This window comes from Dacryopinax primogenitus, assembly GCF_000292625.1.
Source record: "Dacryopinax primogenitus strain DJM-731 SS1 chromosome Unknown DACRYscaffold_9, whole genome shotgun sequence".
Taxonomy (NCBI): domain Eukaryota; kingdom Fungi; phylum Basidiomycota; class Dacrymycetes; order Dacrymycetales; family Dacrymycetaceae; genus Dacryopinax; species Dacryopinax primogenitus.
Window position 1 is genome coordinate 1,222,218 of NW_024467206.1, and position 15,691 is coordinate 1,237,908.

Here is a 15,691-nt window from a genome sequence, read left to right on the forward strand (position 1 = left end):
AGTTGCAAGAGTTCGAAGCACGCATCAAGGCCCGGCGAAGGGATGGCGATGGCGATCACTCAATGTCTTCCTCCGACTTGCTCTCTGTCCGTTCGGGACTCACTCAACACTCGGACTATTCTGACCCGGGTCCGTCACATACTCGATATAACCAGTTCCGCCTGCGTGGGACGATCTCTACCTCCTCTTTACGTACGAATTCCTCCCTGCCCCCGACTAATCACGCCCCAACGCAGACGTACGGCCAAATTACCCCACTGGAAAGCCAGTTCATTAGCGACTTCAGCAATCGGGCCAAGGTGGGCAGTCCCGATATGTCTAATTCGAGCTCGACGTCGACCTTTGCCGCTCCGCCCAGTAGTTTCAAGATGGGACTGCCCCCAATATCTGCATTGCCGTTGAACGACAATCAGATGCCGATGTACGGTCTGCCCGTGCCTGTGGAGAATGGCAACGGCCAGCCCCACCCCATGTTCCGCGTGCCGCCTCACCACTTGAGCCCGTTGTCTTCCGACATGGATCAAGATGAACCCGAGCCGCAGCAGACCGTGCTCCCTCCCTTCTCCGAGCTGCTATCGTTCTCCCCACCTCCACACAGCTCACATCAACAACCAGGTTGAAGTGACTCTTGATACCTTGTTCTGTTCCAGTCTATTTATCGCCAAAAGCTTTCGCTCGAAGATCGCCTTTGAGCAGATACAACACTCCTTGTTTGCGCAATACCACACTCATACCTCCACCAAACATTTACGATCTCCCGCTGCCATCCTGTCTCGATCTTGGAGCCCGATGGTGCGGTCATACAACTCGCTCGCTGACTTACTTCCTATACTCTGTCTATTGCTGCGTTCTCTCACTCCATCCAACCTGATCAACTTCCATCAAGTGATATCCCTTTGAATGCGTTTCTCGGTATACTCGTATCTTTATGTAATCCAGGTTGACGTCGATGTGTAATGTTGCTCCGCTAAACGCGGCTTGTTGTTAGCGTTTTGCGGATGTATGAGTAGTAGCCACTCTGCACAGCGAGAGTGGACAATCGAAGTAGATTTGTCCATGTTGGGTAGGAAAATAGTAGTGAACTCGCCTCATGGGTAGAGCACCGCATTCCATGCTTTTCCCGCGGCAACAATACAATCCTGCCTGTGATCCTTTCAAGGTCCTTGTATTGTGACACTGTCAATGATGATGGATCGAAACGGCGACATCATGATCTCTTGCTGAAACTGTTGCTTTTGAACGTTCGTTTTACGGGGCCCGCCGCGTGACTCTTAGTGATCACACTCTTCCTTTCCGCCTATTCCGTCCTTCTCTGCTCCCGACTCTTTCCAGACGCGCAGCTTTACGACCAGAACTAAAATGAATTCCTCTCGGTTACGTGGTATTGCATGCTTGGGTGCTATTCATGCCGCTCATACCGCTCTTCACGATCAAAAAATAAATGGCTCTGCACTGCTTCCAATGAAGATCGGTCCAGAACAGCTAGGCTTCTAATGTACAAACGTATCCTTGGCCGCAGTTCCCGTTGCTCTCTCGCAAATTTCCGTGGAAATCATCTTCTTACAGCGTGGTCTGCCCGTTCTGGTCGTTCTGTTTTGGATCTTCTGGCCGGAACGGGCAAGCGGCAAACGGTACAAGAGCGACGCCGCTCGCTAGGCGCTGCTTTATCCCCCTTTTCGCCCTTTCCCCCAAGTATCGTACTCTGTGTAGTTCGCTATTTGGATTTCTCCATTCAAAGTACACACTCTTTTTAAACACACTCTCTTTACATAAACATCAAAATGTTGTTCGGTCGTACACTCGCTGCTGCCCTCCTCGCCGCTGCTGCTCCCGCAGTGCTCGCTGCCGTTTCTCAGCGGACCGGGCTCGTCGACCGCACGACTAGCTGCGCTCAGGGCATGTTTTTCTGGTCTGTGAAGGAGGTCTGCCTTCCGACCGGTAGCAAGGCTTCCGCATCTAACCCTCCGTACGTGCCTCTTGTTCCCGTTACCTTGTGAAATGCATTAACAAGCACCAAGGTCGGGCAAGTCCTGCCCCAATGACTACTACTACCACTCCGGCTACTCCTGCTGCGTGCCCGAGCAGCCCAACACCCCCCAGCCGTCCCAAGGCTCGAGCTGCCCCAACAGCTGGCCCTGGTCCCAGGAAGATCAATGCTGCAAGCAGCCCCAGCCCAGCCCTTCCGCACCCCAGCCGAGTGGCAAGTACCACGGAAGCGGGCACAACAAGCTCCGCCGTGCTGGGGGCGTGATGCGTACTAGGGCGGCGATGGACTGCCCTGCTGGGCTGAAGGCATGCAGCATTGGCTTCCATCTCGGCGAGTTCGAATGGTACGTCACTTGGTCGTTTAAGTGGGCCTTTGCTGATCGTGCGGGATAGCATCGACCCCTTCCAAGACCTTACTTCCTGTGGCGGCTGCGTCGCTCCCGGCGAATCCGGCAAGGACTGCACTGACATCGCATCTGCGAAGTCCGTTGGCTGCAACGCCGGCAAGTGCGAAGGTGCGTATTCTCGTGCCTTACCGAGTACTTGCTAACTCCTTGTGTTCAGTCTACGAGTGCCAACCTGGGTTCGAGCCTTCTCTCGATGGTTCTGCTTGCGTCAAGGCATGAGTTTGCCCTAGCTACGATTTTAGTATCAGGGACAATGGACTACCGCTTTTAATTTTCTTTTCATGGTATACCCGCCATGACGGACTATGTAGCATCGATAGAGCATGAAGTCGATAGTTGCAATGGTATTGTTTTACGCTTCCTGGAGGGAGTTTATCAATTGAAGTGCGTCTTATTGAGGATGCTGTAATTCGGAAAAACGATGAAGGGAAGTGGATGGAGGATGGAGGGGATGACAAACCCAGCCAGGTATGCGACTCTGTCGCAATTCCTTCATTGCAATTCCACGACTTGTCCTGCAGATTAGTATTCATCGCTCTTTTACTTCATTTCATTCACTGAGAACAGTACTCAAACTAGACGATAAATCTACGTTCGCACACATGGCCGACAAGTGAGTTTTCCACCTGAATAGCGAGTCACGCTAACCCTCAAATCGAATCAGCTACGTCCACTTCCACTCTTCCCCGCCTATCAACCGACTCTCCTACCTCCGTCACTCGACCGTATTCCTCAACATCGCCCTCACCCACCCACGCGCCCTCTTCACGCTCTTCCACACCGGCAGGCCCCTCCTCACAGGGGGGAAGGCAGCGCACGTGCCATTCGACAGGATCTCTCCGCTCGTCGGGCAGGCGCCGTATTTCGGGCAAGGGGAGAAAGAGGGAGAGAGTGCCGAGAAGGGGAAATGGACCGAGGCGTGTAGGTTTAGGGATAGAGGTGTGCCACTTGTCTTTCTCGGAGTGTTGGAGGACGAGGGCGCAGCGCTCCTCCCCTCTGAGGAAGTGAAGCAGATCGCCAGCCACGAGGAGATAAAGGGCGTGCCTTACTGGGCTGTAGACCTGTCCGACGTGGACGAGAGCTGGGTGCAAGGGGTCGAGGAGCTCAAAGACGGGAAATGGAGCGAGCCGAGGTCGGCGACGAGCACTTATAGCCATTTTGACGGTGCGGTGTTTGCCGTTGCGAGGAGTGTGGTGGACTGGAATGCTAGGAATGGGTTTTGTCCCGCTTGTGGTGGGGAAGGATTTTCTCTTGTGAGTGGACACTTTATCAATTCCTTGGAGGAATCGGTCTGATGGGTATGGGATATATAGTGGGGTGGGTGGAAATTGGGATGCTCGAGCAACCTCCCTTGGGCAAAGAACAAGAACCCATACAAGGGCGGGCCGTGTCCTTCTGGGTGAGCCCATTCCCATTCTTGCCCGTAGGATACCGGCTGACGAAGGTACAGAAAAGGACTCCATAATTTCGCACACCCGAGGACGGACGGCGTGATCATCGTTGCTGTTGTGCGCGAATCTCCGACTGGGGAGGGGGAGGACATCCTCCTAGGCAGGCAGAAGTCCTGGCCGAAGGGTGCGTACCAACGCGAGTGCTCTGGGAGGAGGCTTACGGGATGTCAGGAATGTACTCTACCTTGGCTGGGTTCTTGGAGCCTGGGGAGAGCGTCGAGGATGCGGTGAGGCGGGAGATCCTCGAAGAGAGTGGCATCGTCGTCGGTTACGTGCGATATCATTCTTCTCAACCATGGGTGCGTCCTCACCGTCTGGGTATGCATGCTGCTCTGGATAGCTAACGTTCTCCAGCCCTATCCCGCCAACCTGATGATGGGCTGCTACGCCCGTGCTGAGGTACCCACTTCAGCAGCGTCAGACACTCAGAACCCCCGCGCGGGCATCCGGCTAGACCTAGACAACGAGCTCGAAGACGCGCGCTGGTTCACGCGGGCTGAGATCCGGTCCATCCTGGGCGATCCGGACGGTACGATCATCCGCCAGGCGCCGCCTGCGAATGGCGCTGTGAGCGAGAGCACGGTCAGGACGGAGGAGGGGATGAAAGTTCGTGTACCGCCGAGGACGGCGATTGCTGGCGTGTTGATTTCTGAATGGGCGGCGGGGAACATGGCTAATATGTGAGATGAGATGGGTGGGGAAGAGTGTTGTATCGTTTAGTCAATTAGATGGGTTGGAAGGTATCAACTAGAATGGTTTGTAGATGGAATAATCGAAGTACCCTTCGGTGTAGGTTGTTCTCTTCTTTTCTACATTCATAAACTCTTTCCTGAATAATAATTCTTTCGCCAACAAGGACGTCCGCGGAGAAGTTGTTCTCGAGTCTCATGATCAAACTACAAGTGTCGACCGGGAGTTGCCTTCCGTATTTCGTTCATTTCAATTCTTCATAAAAGGGCACTTTCGGTATATCTAAACATGCGAGTGAGGCAAGTGACAGCAACATGAGTGTAGTAAGTCTTGTACGCTGGGCTTGGCCTGGTGTTGCTGCTCGACGTCTGTTCTCCACTTCTCCTTCCGTAAGGACTGCAGCTCAGTCGACATTCGCACATATGGCCGACAAGTAAGTCTCAACTACTAGAGTAAACAGTTCAACTAACCATCCCATGGTATGGCCAGCTACGTCCACTTCTACTCCCACACGCCGCTCAACCGCCTTGGCTGGCTCCGGACCTCCAGCCCATTCCTCAACACCTGCATCACCCACCCTCGCTCCCTCTTCCTCCCTTTCCACCAAGGCCGGCCTTTGCTCGCAGGGGGCAAGCCTGCCTACCTCCAGCTTGAGAGCGTAAGGGCTCTCATCGGCAGTGAGCCTTGGTTTGGCCAGGGCAAGGCCGGAGAGCAGGCGGAGAAGGACAAGTGGACTGATGGATACCGGTTTAGGGAGAACGGGGCCAGCCTGGTCTTCCTCGGTGTGTTGGAGGATGAAGGTGCCCGCTTACTCCCTTCTTCTAGTGCGAAGCAGATCCACACGCATGAGGAGATCAAGGGCGTGCCGTACTGGGCTGTGGACACTTCTGCTAGCGATGAGAAATGGGTTGACAGCCTGCGGTTGGAGACGCCTAAGTGGAGCGAGCCACGGCCTGCTGCACTCACGTATGATGCTGTGGACGCTTCACTCTTCTCGGTAGGTCGGACGATGGTGGACTGGAATGGGAGGAATAGGTTCTGTCCTGGCTGTGGGGGTGAACAGTATTCACTTGTGAGTAAGTGCTGTTACCGAGAATGTGAGCTGACTGGCCTAGTGGGGAGGATGGAAGTTAGGCTGCTTGACAAACTTGCCTTGGTCGACGAATAAGACGCCCGTCAATGGCGAAGCCTGCCCATCTGGGTTCGTACCGCCTTATACTCCTCATCTCGTATTGATTGGACATGCAGGAAAGGCCTGCAGAACTATGCTTTCCCTCGTACTGACGGAGTGGTCATCATCGCCGTCGTACGCGAGTCGCCCACCGTGCCAGGGGAAGAAGAGCTCTTGCTGGGGAGGAACAAGCCCTGGCCAAAGGGTACTTTTCCTGCTTCAGACAGATGCATGGCTCAACAAGGGAACAGGATTCTACTCCGTCCTATCTGGATTCTGGGAGCCTGGAGAGAGCGCGGAGGACGCTGTCCGCCGGGAGATGCTCGAAGAAGCGGGGATGGTGGTCAGTCATGTTCGGTATCATTCGTCCCAGCCCTGGGTACGCCTCTTCCTCTTCCCTACCCAGTGTCCATCTCTCACCCCTTGCAGCCCTATCCTGCTAACCTCATGCTCGGCTGTTATGCGCGCGCTGAGCTGCCTGCCTCTATAGCGAGCAGCACCGATATCCGTGCTGGGATCCGGCTCGACCTCGACAACGAGCTAGAAGACGCGCGGTGGTTTACCCGCGCCGAGGTGCGCGCGATCCTAGGCGATGCCGATCCTGATGGGGAGGCTGTTGAGCAGAATATCAAGACGGAGGAAGGGGTGAAGATCTTTGTGACCCCTCGGTCTGCTGTGGGCGGCGTGTTGATCGCTGAGTGGGCGGGTGTTGTGCATGAGCATAAGACGAACAAAGGGGCGTCAGTATTCCAGAAAGCGGGTGAATGAGTGATATGCAAAGTATCTTTTTGCAATGTTTATGAATGAAATGTACAAAGGGAAATGTACTTGGGTTGTAGTGTTTATATTGTAAACGCCACAGGGTTCACTGTTCATCATCATCGTTGCCATTCCCCGCAGCGCCGCAGCTTCTTTTCCAACGGCGACGACGTCCACGACGTAGCATACTTCATTGCCCAGTAATCGAGATCAGCAGTCACGCAAGATGTCAATCCCATTCCAGCTGGACGCGCGTTCTCTCCTTCAACTCCAGACAGTACGTCCATATTCTGTCTCCCAACACACGCTCATCCTACTCCAGGGCCTCACTTTCGCAACAGCAGCATTCCATGCACCTCCCTACAACCTCGCAATGTTCCTCTTCGGAGTATACGCCATCGACCAGACTACCGCTAACGAGCCCCTGCGTTTGGTACGTCCAACTCTCTTCGGGCAGCCAGGGACTGACCTGCGCAGTTCGCCGGAATGTTGGCCGTCAGCTTGGTCTGGGACCTCATATGGATGATCACGAATGGACAACATATCCTCGTCAGACTACTCTCTATCCTCATACTCGTTATGAAGGTTCGTCTTCCCCTCCTCACCTACTCAGAGACTGACGCTGTCACCCACAGCTACCAACGTTGTCTACCGTCATCGCCTCTCTGAGGCAGAGGGGCGACTACCTCGCCTCCCGTATTGGGACAGGCGATATCGGGGGGTCGACCAGTACGCACTTCGTCTTCTTTGCACGCCAAGCTGACCTACCACAGTATGGACGATGCCGGGCGGCTTTACCCGTCAAGCGGGGTACGACTCGCTCGATAGCGGCGAGGCTGGCGGGGCGTATGTGGATGCGCCTGCTGGGAACGCTCCCAGGCCGGGGCCGCCTCAGACTCACCCGCCCCCTCCGAGTGGGGCGGCACCGGGGGCTTATGAGTCTGTGTAGAACTTCCGAATGTATGAAAAGAGCGCAATGACATGCTTGCTGGCACTGAGTGAACGGAACACCGTTCGGTGTTGCCCGATGCGCTTTTCCATAACCCGGCTTGGAAGGTTCTGATGAAGCTTTCATGTTCTGTAGGGTCGCATCAGAATGGTTTGAAAAGCATAATCCTTGCATTCCTCCTCTAGGTCCTAATGCACACTGAATGTCCTTGCCGTAAGAGGTACAATGATGCAGTACAACAAGTTTCTGACCATACATGACTATATATCTCCTAAACACACAACTGTTCAATTAATTTGGGGATCTCAGCAAAAGCCGATGCTTCTTCCTCAGCCTTGACACGTTCGTACAACCATTCGCAGTCCAGAGACTCGCATCGAATTGGCTCCCCGGGCGGGGACGCAGTACAGCTGGCGCAGATTTGTTGTGTGTCACGTAGGCGCTGCTCGCCTAGGTGCATGCGCGTGTTGAGCGAGTAAAGCGTGGTTGGCAGGTCCCGCAGACACGAAGGGCAGACAGCTGAATATTCTTAGCAACATATTACTCGGTGAAGGCTGGACCACTCACCTGAGTCCGTTTGTTCCTCGCAGACAAGGCATAGATTACTCCGGAAGTGCCGTTCTATTGTAGAAGCGCTTGCTTTGGATGTCTTTACGTCCTTGTCTCGTCTGGGGATAACGACAACAGAGTCGGCCCGATTGGCGCGGAGCTTCTTCGGCATGTCATCGTACCAGGCTTGGACGTCGGCTCCCACAAGGTTAAAAATGCGTTCGAGAGGGGGGATCAATTGACGGGTTATATAGTAGATTGGATCTATTCGCTGGTCACTGCGAAAAGGTATCAGATCAGGTTTCTCAGATGGCAGGAAATTTCATACCGATTCCGCAGTAAAACTTCTGGGCTGATGGCTCGATCAACTAAACGACGGCCCTCGCCTCGCATAATGACATATGGGACGCGCTCGCCGTACTGTGCCTCGGCTTGAGGATCTTTGACTGCCTTCATGGCCGCAACAGCTGCCCCAGGCGGAGGTGCGGCGCCCTCGCTGCTCTTGTTTAGCCGAACGCAGACTTAACTCTGGCAGGATTCTCACATGTATGTCCCTAACCGAACTTCTTTGGCTATAATGAAATCCTGGATGGGTAGTCGACCCTCAAGAATTTTGGACCATTGTCTTCGGCAATACTCCTTCACTTCGCTCAAATCTTGCGTGTTGAACAGGATCCTACGAAATGTATGTGAGGGATGCTCTTAGATGGAACGGTGAATATACCTCAAGGATGCCTCCACCATCTTTCGAGTGAGCGCACAACCATCACGGCGTACGGTTTCAATGCCTTTATCATCGAATTCAGGTTGGACGTCATCGGGGTTTTCATACTTGAAGCCCACATAGCGTTTCTTGGCCATGAGCACACAGGGTAAATAAACCTTTTCGAATTTCATCTTGACTGGAGCCGGATTGAGCGAGGTAATTGTGTCGGCCATGTCATGACCAATTTGGAACGCTTCATCCTTGGTGCGCCCAGGAAGATAAATAAACAGAGAATCCGTATCCCCATAGACAACCTTCGCTCCCCACTTAGCAGTGCTATTGATCAGATGCACAGCTTTCTCCAAGGTTTCTCGACCGGATTGAACGATAGCGTCTGCAATTTCAACCGCAGGCATCCTGCCCGAATAGCTGGCGCTGGTATAGCCGTAAGTCACGTTGGCAATGTACTTCAGCGACAGCTGTCTGGCATTCAAAAGGCGCAGAAGGGACTAAAGAATCACGTGAGGAGGCGCCGAAACCAAAACCGGGGTTAATCACCTTGTCGCCCTTCGCTGTCTTCATGCCTTGTTTAACCATAACGCGCGTGTCCAGCAGCTCGCTAAGCATTTTGCTTAGAAGACTTCGGCGCACGTGGTCTTTGACAAACATCATGCCGTTAGCAGATACTGGGCAGCGTTAGAGTTGCATGGTAGTCCTGTGCACAATGCTTACTTGTGATATCGTCTTTCAACAGCTCCAGAACGCCGGGGGGTATGCTAAGGTCCGTAACACCGAACTTGCTTTTACCCTTGAAATTGCGTACCCTTCCCAGGCAAGTAGAATAGCAATAATTGTACGCGATCATGATCGAGGGGTACAACGATTGGAAGTCGAGCACAACGAGAGGCCCTTTATAGCATGCGGACTGCGGCTCCATAATGAGGGGAACACATTCAGCAGCGTTTTGTTGTCCGACCTAACAATGTTGAACACTGAGCACGTCTTGATTAGTACCGACTTACCTGTTCCTTTGAAGGGGAAATCAAGACGAAATTCTCTGGTTTGGCGATCCGAAACATAAAAGATTCGACCATGTACTGAGAGCCACGCTCTAGAACAGAGAAGAATTCTACACCAAAGACACGAGCAAATTCTCTGCTCGGTCCGTTAGATGGAGCTTCTGCGGCGAATACCAAAAGTACGCACGCAGTCTTTGTTATTAGTTCCGTCTCATCTAAAATCTCAATGACTGTCACAGTTCGCTCCAACAGGTAGTCAATTAGCTGTGCAGTGTGCAAAGGCACAGGACTATGGAACCATTGAGTGAGAGTGCTTGCGAGGTATAGAGGCATTCTATCATCACATAAGTGTCATCATGATACAGCGCGATCATAGTCTTACCGTCGCTTCAGTACCTGAAAAGCCACATTCTCGAATGTGTAACTAGTCAGTGTTAATTCCTTTCGTAAGTGTCGCCAAACGTTGATGACATGACGCCCAGATACTCTGAAAGTTGAAGTATGTGTTAGGGACCAACGATCTTGCCCATTGCGGCTAGGGGGTGACATGACACGGGAAATCTGATCGCTGAGATCCACACCTGGATATGTCGATGAGCATGGTGACCCTATGTTAATTATGTGCATACCGTACTGTTTCGCACGACCAGCAAGGTAGCTCCAGGAAGACGACTGCACGTCCCATCCAGTGAGAACGTCTGGATCCCAGTCCAAAACCCGATCAATGAGTTTATTGATCAGTTCACTTTCAGCATCGACCATATCGACATTTGCGCTAGCTAGGTCACGAAGGCGGGTCGCATCCACTTGAGGATTTGCCACAAGTATCAAGCCAACTTCATATGTGTCCCGGCCACCTTCGCCCGCATCGTCCTGGAATGCGAATGCCACCATAGAGATTTCATCTTCGGCCGGATCGGGAAGAAGTCGTCCTCGAGATCGTGCTACTGATTATTAGTGGTTAAATCGAGACAGATCTAGGAAGTTCTCACCAAATATTTCCACAGCAAGAACCGACATATTTTGTTTCTCTCTGGTGGAAAACTCTGATGGTCTATGCATGGTCGCGCGTATTCCGTAACCTTTGGCTGGTGTCATTCCATCAAGCTGGAATGGATGAATAAACGGTATTGGGTGTAAAGAAAGAATATCACACCTGTGATTGTGCTTGCTTTCGTCGTTTCATGGCATGCGTCAGCTCCTTGTCCATGTTGGCAGGGTCAGCTAACCAATTCTCGACTTCGCGGTGAGTCGGGGCACGACTTGCAAACTCCCAAGCCGATGTAATTGTGGGCAGCACGATCTCATCCGACAGCATGTCAAATATTTGAGTTGTAGTCTCAAATTCCGACACCCGTCCACCCCAGGCAAGCTTGAACATCCTCCCAGCATACTCTCTAGCTCTCTCTGGCACGTCGAAGCGATTTGAATAGTGCGGATCGGTGTACATCTTGTGAGGATAAAGAGTCTCCATGACATCTACGCGTGTCGGAGGCATGAAGCCGTACGTGTAAGCTGACGAGCTGAGGGGCTTTGTTGGATCTTCTTGTAGAATAAGAGATATTGTAGAAGCCTGGAATGTCTAGTGCTCACCTCTCTGAGTAGCCACTGGGGAACAGGTAGGCGCCGCATCCTCCGAGCTGGTGAAGCTATCGAGAGAGACTATCCAAGGGTCGACCACAGCATTATCAGCTTCTTCAATACGTGCCCGTTTGGGTGGTCTCTCCTCGCCATCAAAATGGACACCCCTTTTGAGAGTCATCTCCTTTTCAGGGGAAGTAATCCAAGGGTCTGGCGAATTCTGAGGGAGTACAGGGATGCTTCCTTCTCGTTCTTCTTGCTCAATGGTTCGCACACCGTTCTTCAGAGGAGAAGATCGATATGGCGTGTGATCACGGCTGGGCGTAGCAAATAGATTGGGACGCTTAGCATGACCTAAAGAACAGATTAGACGTGATCAGGAAGGAGCATCTTATTCGTACCATTGCCCTTGTCGCCATTTACAGGAGAAACTTTTCCACTCTTTGTCGGAGTTCCTGACCTGGAGCTGCTTGTCGTTGAGAAGACATTCGTGCGTAGTAAGAATCACCACTCACCGAACTGGCGCCGTCCGTTGAGATTTCAGGGGTGTTCTCGGTTGGGCCGGAGGTGGATCGTAACCGCTGCAGAGTTCGGGTCAAGATGCTGTAGCCACACTCAAAATCTGAATAATACCTTTCCCATTCCTCCTCTTCCTCAACCTGCCGTTCCGGATCCTGGATCCATTCATCCTCAACACCCTGCGCTTCTTCAACAGCGCGCTGAAGCAATTGGCTACCAGCCCATTTCGCGTCATCCTCAGCCTCATTCTCAACATCACCACGCTGACTCCAATCGTCTTCAGCAGCATTGACAGCTTCGGTTTGTTTTTCCCGTCTTCGTTGGCGCTGTCGCTGGTGTTCTCGGGGGAACAACGCCTCCACACTCTCGAATGGCGTCATGAGCCAAGCTTCCCAGGGTATAACCTTGAGCTCGTCGTCCGGACCGACCCTCCCGATCTTGTCTTTCTCCCTGTCGATACGGGCATCTACCTCTGCCCAAAACCTCTCCGACGCGACCCATCGGGTTCGCTCTGGATCGATTGTCCGGGTAGCGTCCTTAGGTCTTGGGGGTGTGGGATCCATACCTTTTGCGCTGCGTCGGCGGCGCTCGTCTTCCCACAGCTCACGGACGCTGTGCACGAAGAGCTCATCAGGGTTCCCAGCACCGGAGAACGGGGGAGCGAGTCGGGACGCGATAGGACGTGCAGTGAGAGCATGACGGTTGAGGATGTCCCATGCGCAGATATCTAGTTCGAGAACGTTGTAGGACCTTGTTGAGCGAACAGGGATGGGCTGGACGGAATGCATCAGCTCTGGAGGCGTGTTCGCAGAGTTCCAGGGTATCATATGAGGTGCGATCGATGATACTGGGATGTCGTACTCCGGAGGCTCTGAAGAGATGTTAGGTCAAGTCGCTAAAGGCCAGGCTAGAGTGCGCACCGGGCAACGGTTCCCGAAACCTGCAGTCTGCAACCTCGAGCCAATTACAGCCATACAAATTAAAGTCACACATAAATTGCAGCTTGTAGTCCACATGGCTCTCGTACGTCTGCCACGCCTTCTCGCATATCGCGCCGCTCTCGAGCAGGAGCTGGACTTTGCGGATCAGCCGAGGATCGGAGAACATTATCTTGAGGAAGATGGAGCGCCGATGATGGAAACCATAGAAGTGCACGCCTTTGACAGGCAGGATGGCTACGATGTGCTGGGGTGTGTTCTGTACGTAGGGGTTGCGGCGAAGGACCAAGGTCAATGCGTGGTTCAGCTTTCGACCTAGCCGGTTAATGAACTTGTTCACTAGGAAGGCTTCAGAGGTTGTACGCCGTAGAGAGAAGTGCAGCGCACCAGACCCGGGGTCAAGCTCTCCCTTGTATTCGATATACAGATAAGGGAAGACATTATGAATATGCACACACGCCTTCTGCCCGGCAGAGGTGTGACCAAAGACGTTCAGCACGGGGACCTTGTTCAGCGTCGCGAATATCGATTCGGTCCTGTCGAGCGGTCCTGGCACTTGTTGCGAGTAGTCGACATTGGTGATCCGGACTTTGAGGATAGATTCATCGTGCATCGTGAGTAGATATTATGGAGGCATTGTGCTCCAAGATGTACATGGTTGGTTGTGGGGAATTCTGGGCGCGTCGCGTCTCAGCGCCAGTGGCGAGCACATGACTGTTCCAATTCACCCTTACGACAGCACATCACCATTGCAAAGAAATTCAATATCATGATCAACGCATGAATAGGTAGCATAGGCATAGCATGGACTAAGATACATCGCACACGAACTAAACAGCGTGCATGAGTTTTGTGCAATGCTAACCGCCGAAGATGCTCCAATATGGACCCAACCGTGACCGTAAGCGCAGGATGACGACCGAGGAAAGACAGCGAGACGCTTATTTGCCCTTCTTTGGCGGCTCGGCTGCCTTTGCTTTCTTGGTACCACGGACCTGGGAACGGGGAACAGGGTGAGATTAGAGTGCTGGGTGGAGGGCAGTAGACTGACCTTCTTCGCCCTGTTCTTACGCTCCTTTCGCAGTTTACGCGACGTCTTATCAGTCTTAGTCGCCATACCCGCCTAGATCCCCAATCAACCCAACGCCCTTCAAAAACCTAATGCACTCACCCGGATAAGCCGGAACTTGGGCTCAAACTGCCTCTGCGCCGCCTCCGAATCGTAAATCAGCGCGAACCCCGTCGTCCTCCCCCCTCCAAACTGTGTCCTCAGCCCGAAAGTGACTACCCGGCCAGCATCAGCCTTGTACATCTGGGCGAGCTTTTCCCCGAGGTCGGACTTGGACACGTTTGGCCGCGAAGGGTGGAGGATGTCCACGACGAACTGCTTGCGTTGCAGGAGTCGGTTGGTGATGAATTGCCGAGTGCGGATTGTGACCGGTGCGTCGGACTAGAGGGGGGAAGTCAGTATACTTGTGCGTGGAACGTCATACAGCGGAGAGGGGGAGCTCCAGCAGAGTGCACAAGACCATCCTCTGATACGTGCCAACCATCCTCTACACATGCCATCCATCCCATCCAAGATGCATCCACCCATCTCCGCTCAACACCCCACACCGAGCCCACCCCTCCCACCGCAGAAGACAACCAGAACGCAATTCTCACCATTTTGGTTGCCGGTATCGAAGATAGACAGCGAGTAGGACGTCGAAGATGTTGAGCAAGTAGAAAAGTGGACTGGTCAGTGCCAATGCCAATGCCCAGGTGGAACTGCTTCCGCGGAGGTACTCCGGAATAAGATGCTCCGTGCACAGCCCCTGCGTAGCCACCCGCATCAGTTCAGTCCCTAGTGCGTACATGGTAGGAACGCGCGGTTCCCCATTCCTACTGCTTACCCAACACTCCCCATCATGTCCTTCGCACCCTACCAGCCAGCACCGGACGACCCCGCCCAGCCTATAGGCAAAGGCAAGCAAAAGTCCCGACTAGCCCGACCTTGGTTCCCCACCCAAGCCAGTGGCAGCAGCAGCTATAACGTCAACGTGAACGCTCACACCAACACGAACACCTCCTACCAATCCGGCGCTGTGCCTACGTTTGGAGCTGCTGTCTCTGGCCAGGGTACGGGGAACGGGACGGGGAGTGGGAGTGGAGGGGAAGGGGGAAACCAGAACCAGTGGGAAACGAGGTTTTCTTGGAGGGTAGACGCTGTTGCTGCTTGGGTATACCTGCTTGGTCCGATTAGCGGTACGTCTTCATCCGCCCGCCCCGGCGCTTGCTCAAACTCATGCGTTGTAGCACTCGTAATCCTTATCCTGGAGACGACAAACGACTATATCCGATTCCACGGTACGTCCCCTTCCCTCTCCTTCTCCTTCCCGCCCATCAACCAACCAACCAACTAACCACAAACAACCAAACGGCAGCATACCAATCCGCACTCGCCATCTCCCCCCTCTACATCCTCAACCTCATCCTGGGCCTGAGCCGCGCCCCTCTCTGGCTCCGCTGGGTCTACTGCATACTCGAATACCTATTTATATCCTACCTTGCGTAAGTCCCTGCTTGGGAGAGCGTGGCTGATGCTGATGGCTGATGGTTGATGGTTGGGAAAAGCTGGCGCGCATATCGCGACGCGAACCAGGGCGGGCTGGCGCGGTATCGACTACCGTGGATCGGGGATCTGGCAGACGCGTGGGTCGGGGAAGAGTAGTCCGAGAGTCCGAGTCCGAGTCGCAGTCGCTGTTGGAGCCGGGCGGGGGATGTACATTTTATCGTCTTTCGAGTGATACAGGGACAGTCGCCGCGTATTGCCGAGTAGCGCATTGCGGACGGTTCTCCGTAAAAAGGGAGGTACTGAATGTGTGATTCTCCCGAATAGGGATACCAAAGTCAGCATGCATAGCGAAGGACGCCCGATCTGACCGATCTCTATGCATTCCCCTTTCCAGTCACGGGAAATTGTT

The 15,691-nt window shown here is 53.5% G+C and overlaps 7 protein-coding genes across 7 annotated transcripts; 5 read left to right on the plus strand and 2 right to left on the minus strand.

Moving 5' to 3' along the window:
• The first annotated feature begins 1,329 nt into the window (after positions 1-1,329).
• DACRYDRAFT_22430 (uncharacterized protein) lies at positions 1,330-2,755 on the plus strand. Its single transcript, XM_040772794.1, has 4 exons — positions 1,330-1,966; positions 2,019-2,330; positions 2,380-2,501; positions 2,551-2,755. The coding sequence occupies exons 1-4, from the start codon at positions 1,782-1,784 to the stop codon at positions 2,610-2,612; spliced, it is 681 nt and encodes a 226-aa protein (XP_040628943.1). The 5' UTR covers positions 1,330-1,781; the 3' UTR covers positions 2,613-2,755.
• A 240-nt stretch (positions 2,756-2,995) lies between these two features.
• DACRYDRAFT_116428 (uncharacterized protein) lies at positions 2,996-4,602 on the plus strand (the record flags this gene model as incomplete). The annotated part of the gene is made up of 6 exons (XM_040770200.1): positions 2,996-3,006; positions 3,058-3,646; positions 3,707-3,792; positions 3,844-3,968; positions 4,016-4,143; positions 4,199-4,602. The coding sequence occupies 6 exons, from the start codon at positions 2,996-2,998 to the stop codon at positions 4,526-4,528; spliced, it is 1,269 nt and encodes a 422-aa protein (XP_040628944.1). The 3' UTR covers positions 4,529-4,602.
• Positions 4,603-4,843: 241 nt separating this feature from the next.
• DACRYDRAFT_22432 (uncharacterized protein) lies at positions 4,844-6,523 on the plus strand. Its single transcript, XM_040772795.1, has 6 exons — positions 4,844-4,967; positions 5,024-5,606; positions 5,650-5,735; positions 5,783-5,910; positions 5,957-6,084; positions 6,135-6,523. Exons 1-6 carry the CDS (start codon positions 4,957-4,959, stop codon positions 6,471-6,473), a joined length of 1,275 nt encoding a protein of 424 aa, XP_040628945.1. The 5' UTR covers positions 4,844-4,956; the 3' UTR covers positions 6,474-6,523.
• Positions 6,524-6,674: 151 nt separating this feature from the next.
• On the plus strand, positions 6,675-7,454 carry DACRYDRAFT_22433 (uncharacterized protein). Its single transcript, XM_040772796.1, has 5 exons — positions 6,675-6,741; positions 6,787-6,897; positions 6,942-7,049; positions 7,100-7,193; positions 7,238-7,454. Exons 1-5 carry the CDS (start codon positions 6,691-6,693, stop codon positions 7,411-7,413), a joined length of 540 nt encoding a protein of 179 aa, XP_040628946.1. The 5' UTR covers positions 6,675-6,690; the 3' UTR covers positions 7,414-7,454.
• Positions 7,455-7,684: 230 nt separating this feature from the next.
• On the minus strand, positions 7,685-13,338 carry DACRYDRAFT_107768 (uncharacterized protein; the record flags this gene model as incomplete). The annotated part of the gene is made up of 19 exons (XM_040768527.1): positions 7,685-7,932; positions 7,981-8,240; positions 8,291-8,458; positions 8,507-8,638; positions 8,687-9,177; positions 9,227-9,354; positions 9,401-9,644; positions 9,691-9,823; positions 9,875-10,021; positions 10,070-10,268; positions 10,317-10,631; positions 10,680-10,794; positions 10,844-11,229; positions 11,281-11,622; positions 11,670-11,734; positions 11,784-11,849; positions 11,902-12,658; positions 12,708-13,064; positions 13,113-13,338. The coding sequence occupies 19 exons, from the start codon at positions 13,336-13,338 to the stop codon at positions 7,685-7,687; spliced, it is 4,779 nt and encodes a 1,592-aa protein (XP_040628947.1).
• Positions 13,339-13,504: 166 nt separating this feature from the next.
• Positions 13,505-14,434, minus strand: DACRYDRAFT_22435 (uncharacterized protein). The gene is made up of 4 exons (XM_040772797.1): positions 14,391-14,434; positions 13,897-14,175; positions 13,777-13,848; positions 13,505-13,720 (listed from the first exon to the last, which is right to left on the minus strand). The coding sequence occupies exons 1-4, from the start codon at positions 14,391-14,393 to the stop codon at positions 13,667-13,669; spliced, it is 408 nt and encodes a 135-aa protein (XP_040628948.1). The 5' UTR covers positions 14,394-14,434; the 3' UTR covers positions 13,505-13,666.
• A 185-nt stretch (positions 14,435-14,619) lies between these two features.
• On the plus strand, positions 14,620-15,620 carry DACRYDRAFT_22436 (uncharacterized protein). The gene is made up of 4 exons (XM_040772798.1): positions 14,620-14,972; positions 15,024-15,074; positions 15,152-15,278; positions 15,342-15,620. Exons 1-4 carry the CDS (start codon positions 14,636-14,638, stop codon positions 15,436-15,438), a joined length of 612 nt encoding a protein of 203 aa, XP_040628949.1. The 5' UTR covers positions 14,620-14,635; the 3' UTR covers positions 15,439-15,620.
• The last annotated feature ends 71 nt before the right edge of the window (positions 15,621-15,691 follow it).

What these genes read in the sequence shown, in the direction of transcription:
- DACRYDRAFT_22430 (XM_040772794.1), top strand. Translation starts at nt 1,782, where the DNA reads ATGTTGTTCGGTCGTACACTCGCTGCTGCCCTCCTCGCCGCTGCTGCT. An exon ending in GCTTCCGCATCTAACCCTCC is followed by an intron (nt 1,967 to 2,018) that starts GTACGTGCCTCT and finishes ACAAGCACCAAG; the next exon opens with GTCGGGCAAGTCCTGCCCCA. An exon ending in CATCTCGGCGAGTTCGAATG is followed by an intron (nt 2,331 to 2,379) that starts GTACGTCACTTG and finishes CGTGCGGGATAG; the next exon opens with CATCGACCCCTTCCAAGACC.
- DACRYDRAFT_22432 (XM_040772795.1), top strand. An exon ending in GGGGTGAACAGTATTCACTT is followed by an intron (nt 5,607 to 5,649) that starts GTGAGTAAGTGC and finishes TGACTGGCCTAG; the next exon opens with TGGGGAGGATGGAAGTTAGG. An exon ending in GAACAAGCCCTGGCCAAAGG is followed by an intron (nt 5,911 to 5,956) that starts GTACTTTTCCTG and finishes ACAAGGGAACAG; the next exon opens with GATTCTACTCCGTCCTATCT.
- DACRYDRAFT_22433 (XM_040772796.1), top strand. Translation starts at nt 6,691, where the DNA reads ATGTCAATCCCATTCCAGCTGGACGCGCGTTCTCTCCTTCAACTCCAG. An exon ending in CTCTCCTTCAACTCCAGACA is followed by an intron (nt 6,742 to 6,786) that starts GTACGTCCATAT and finishes ATCCTACTCCAG; the next exon opens with GGCCTCACTTTCGCAACAGC. An exon ending in CGATATCGGGGGGTCGACCA is followed by an intron (nt 7,194 to 7,237) that starts GTACGCACTTCG and finishes GACCTACCACAG; the next exon opens with TATGGACGATGCCGGGCGGC.
- DACRYDRAFT_22435 (XM_040772797.1), bottom strand. An exon ending in CCAAGTTCCGGCTTATCCGG is followed by an intron (nt 13,849 to 13,896) that starts GTGAGTGCATTA and finishes TTGGGGATCTAG; the next exon opens with GCGGGTATGGCGACTAAGAC. An exon ending in GTAAGAACAGGGCGAAGAAG is followed by an intron (nt 13,721 to 13,776) that starts GTCAGTCTACTG and finishes CCCCGTTCCCAG; the next exon opens with GTCCGTGGTACCAAGAAAGC.
- DACRYDRAFT_22436 (XM_040772798.1), top strand. Translation starts at nt 14,636, where the DNA reads ATGTCCTTCGCACCCTACCAGCCAGCACCGGACGACCCCGCCCAGCCT. An exon ending in CGACTATATCCGATTCCACG is followed by an intron (nt 15,075 to 15,151) that starts GTACGTCCCCTT and finishes ACCAAACGGCAG; the next exon opens with CATACCAATCCGCACTCGCC. An exon ending in CTATTTATATCCTACCTTGC is followed by an intron (nt 15,279 to 15,341) that starts GTAAGTCCCTGC and finishes GGTTGGGAAAAG; the next exon opens with CTGGCGCGCATATCGCGACG.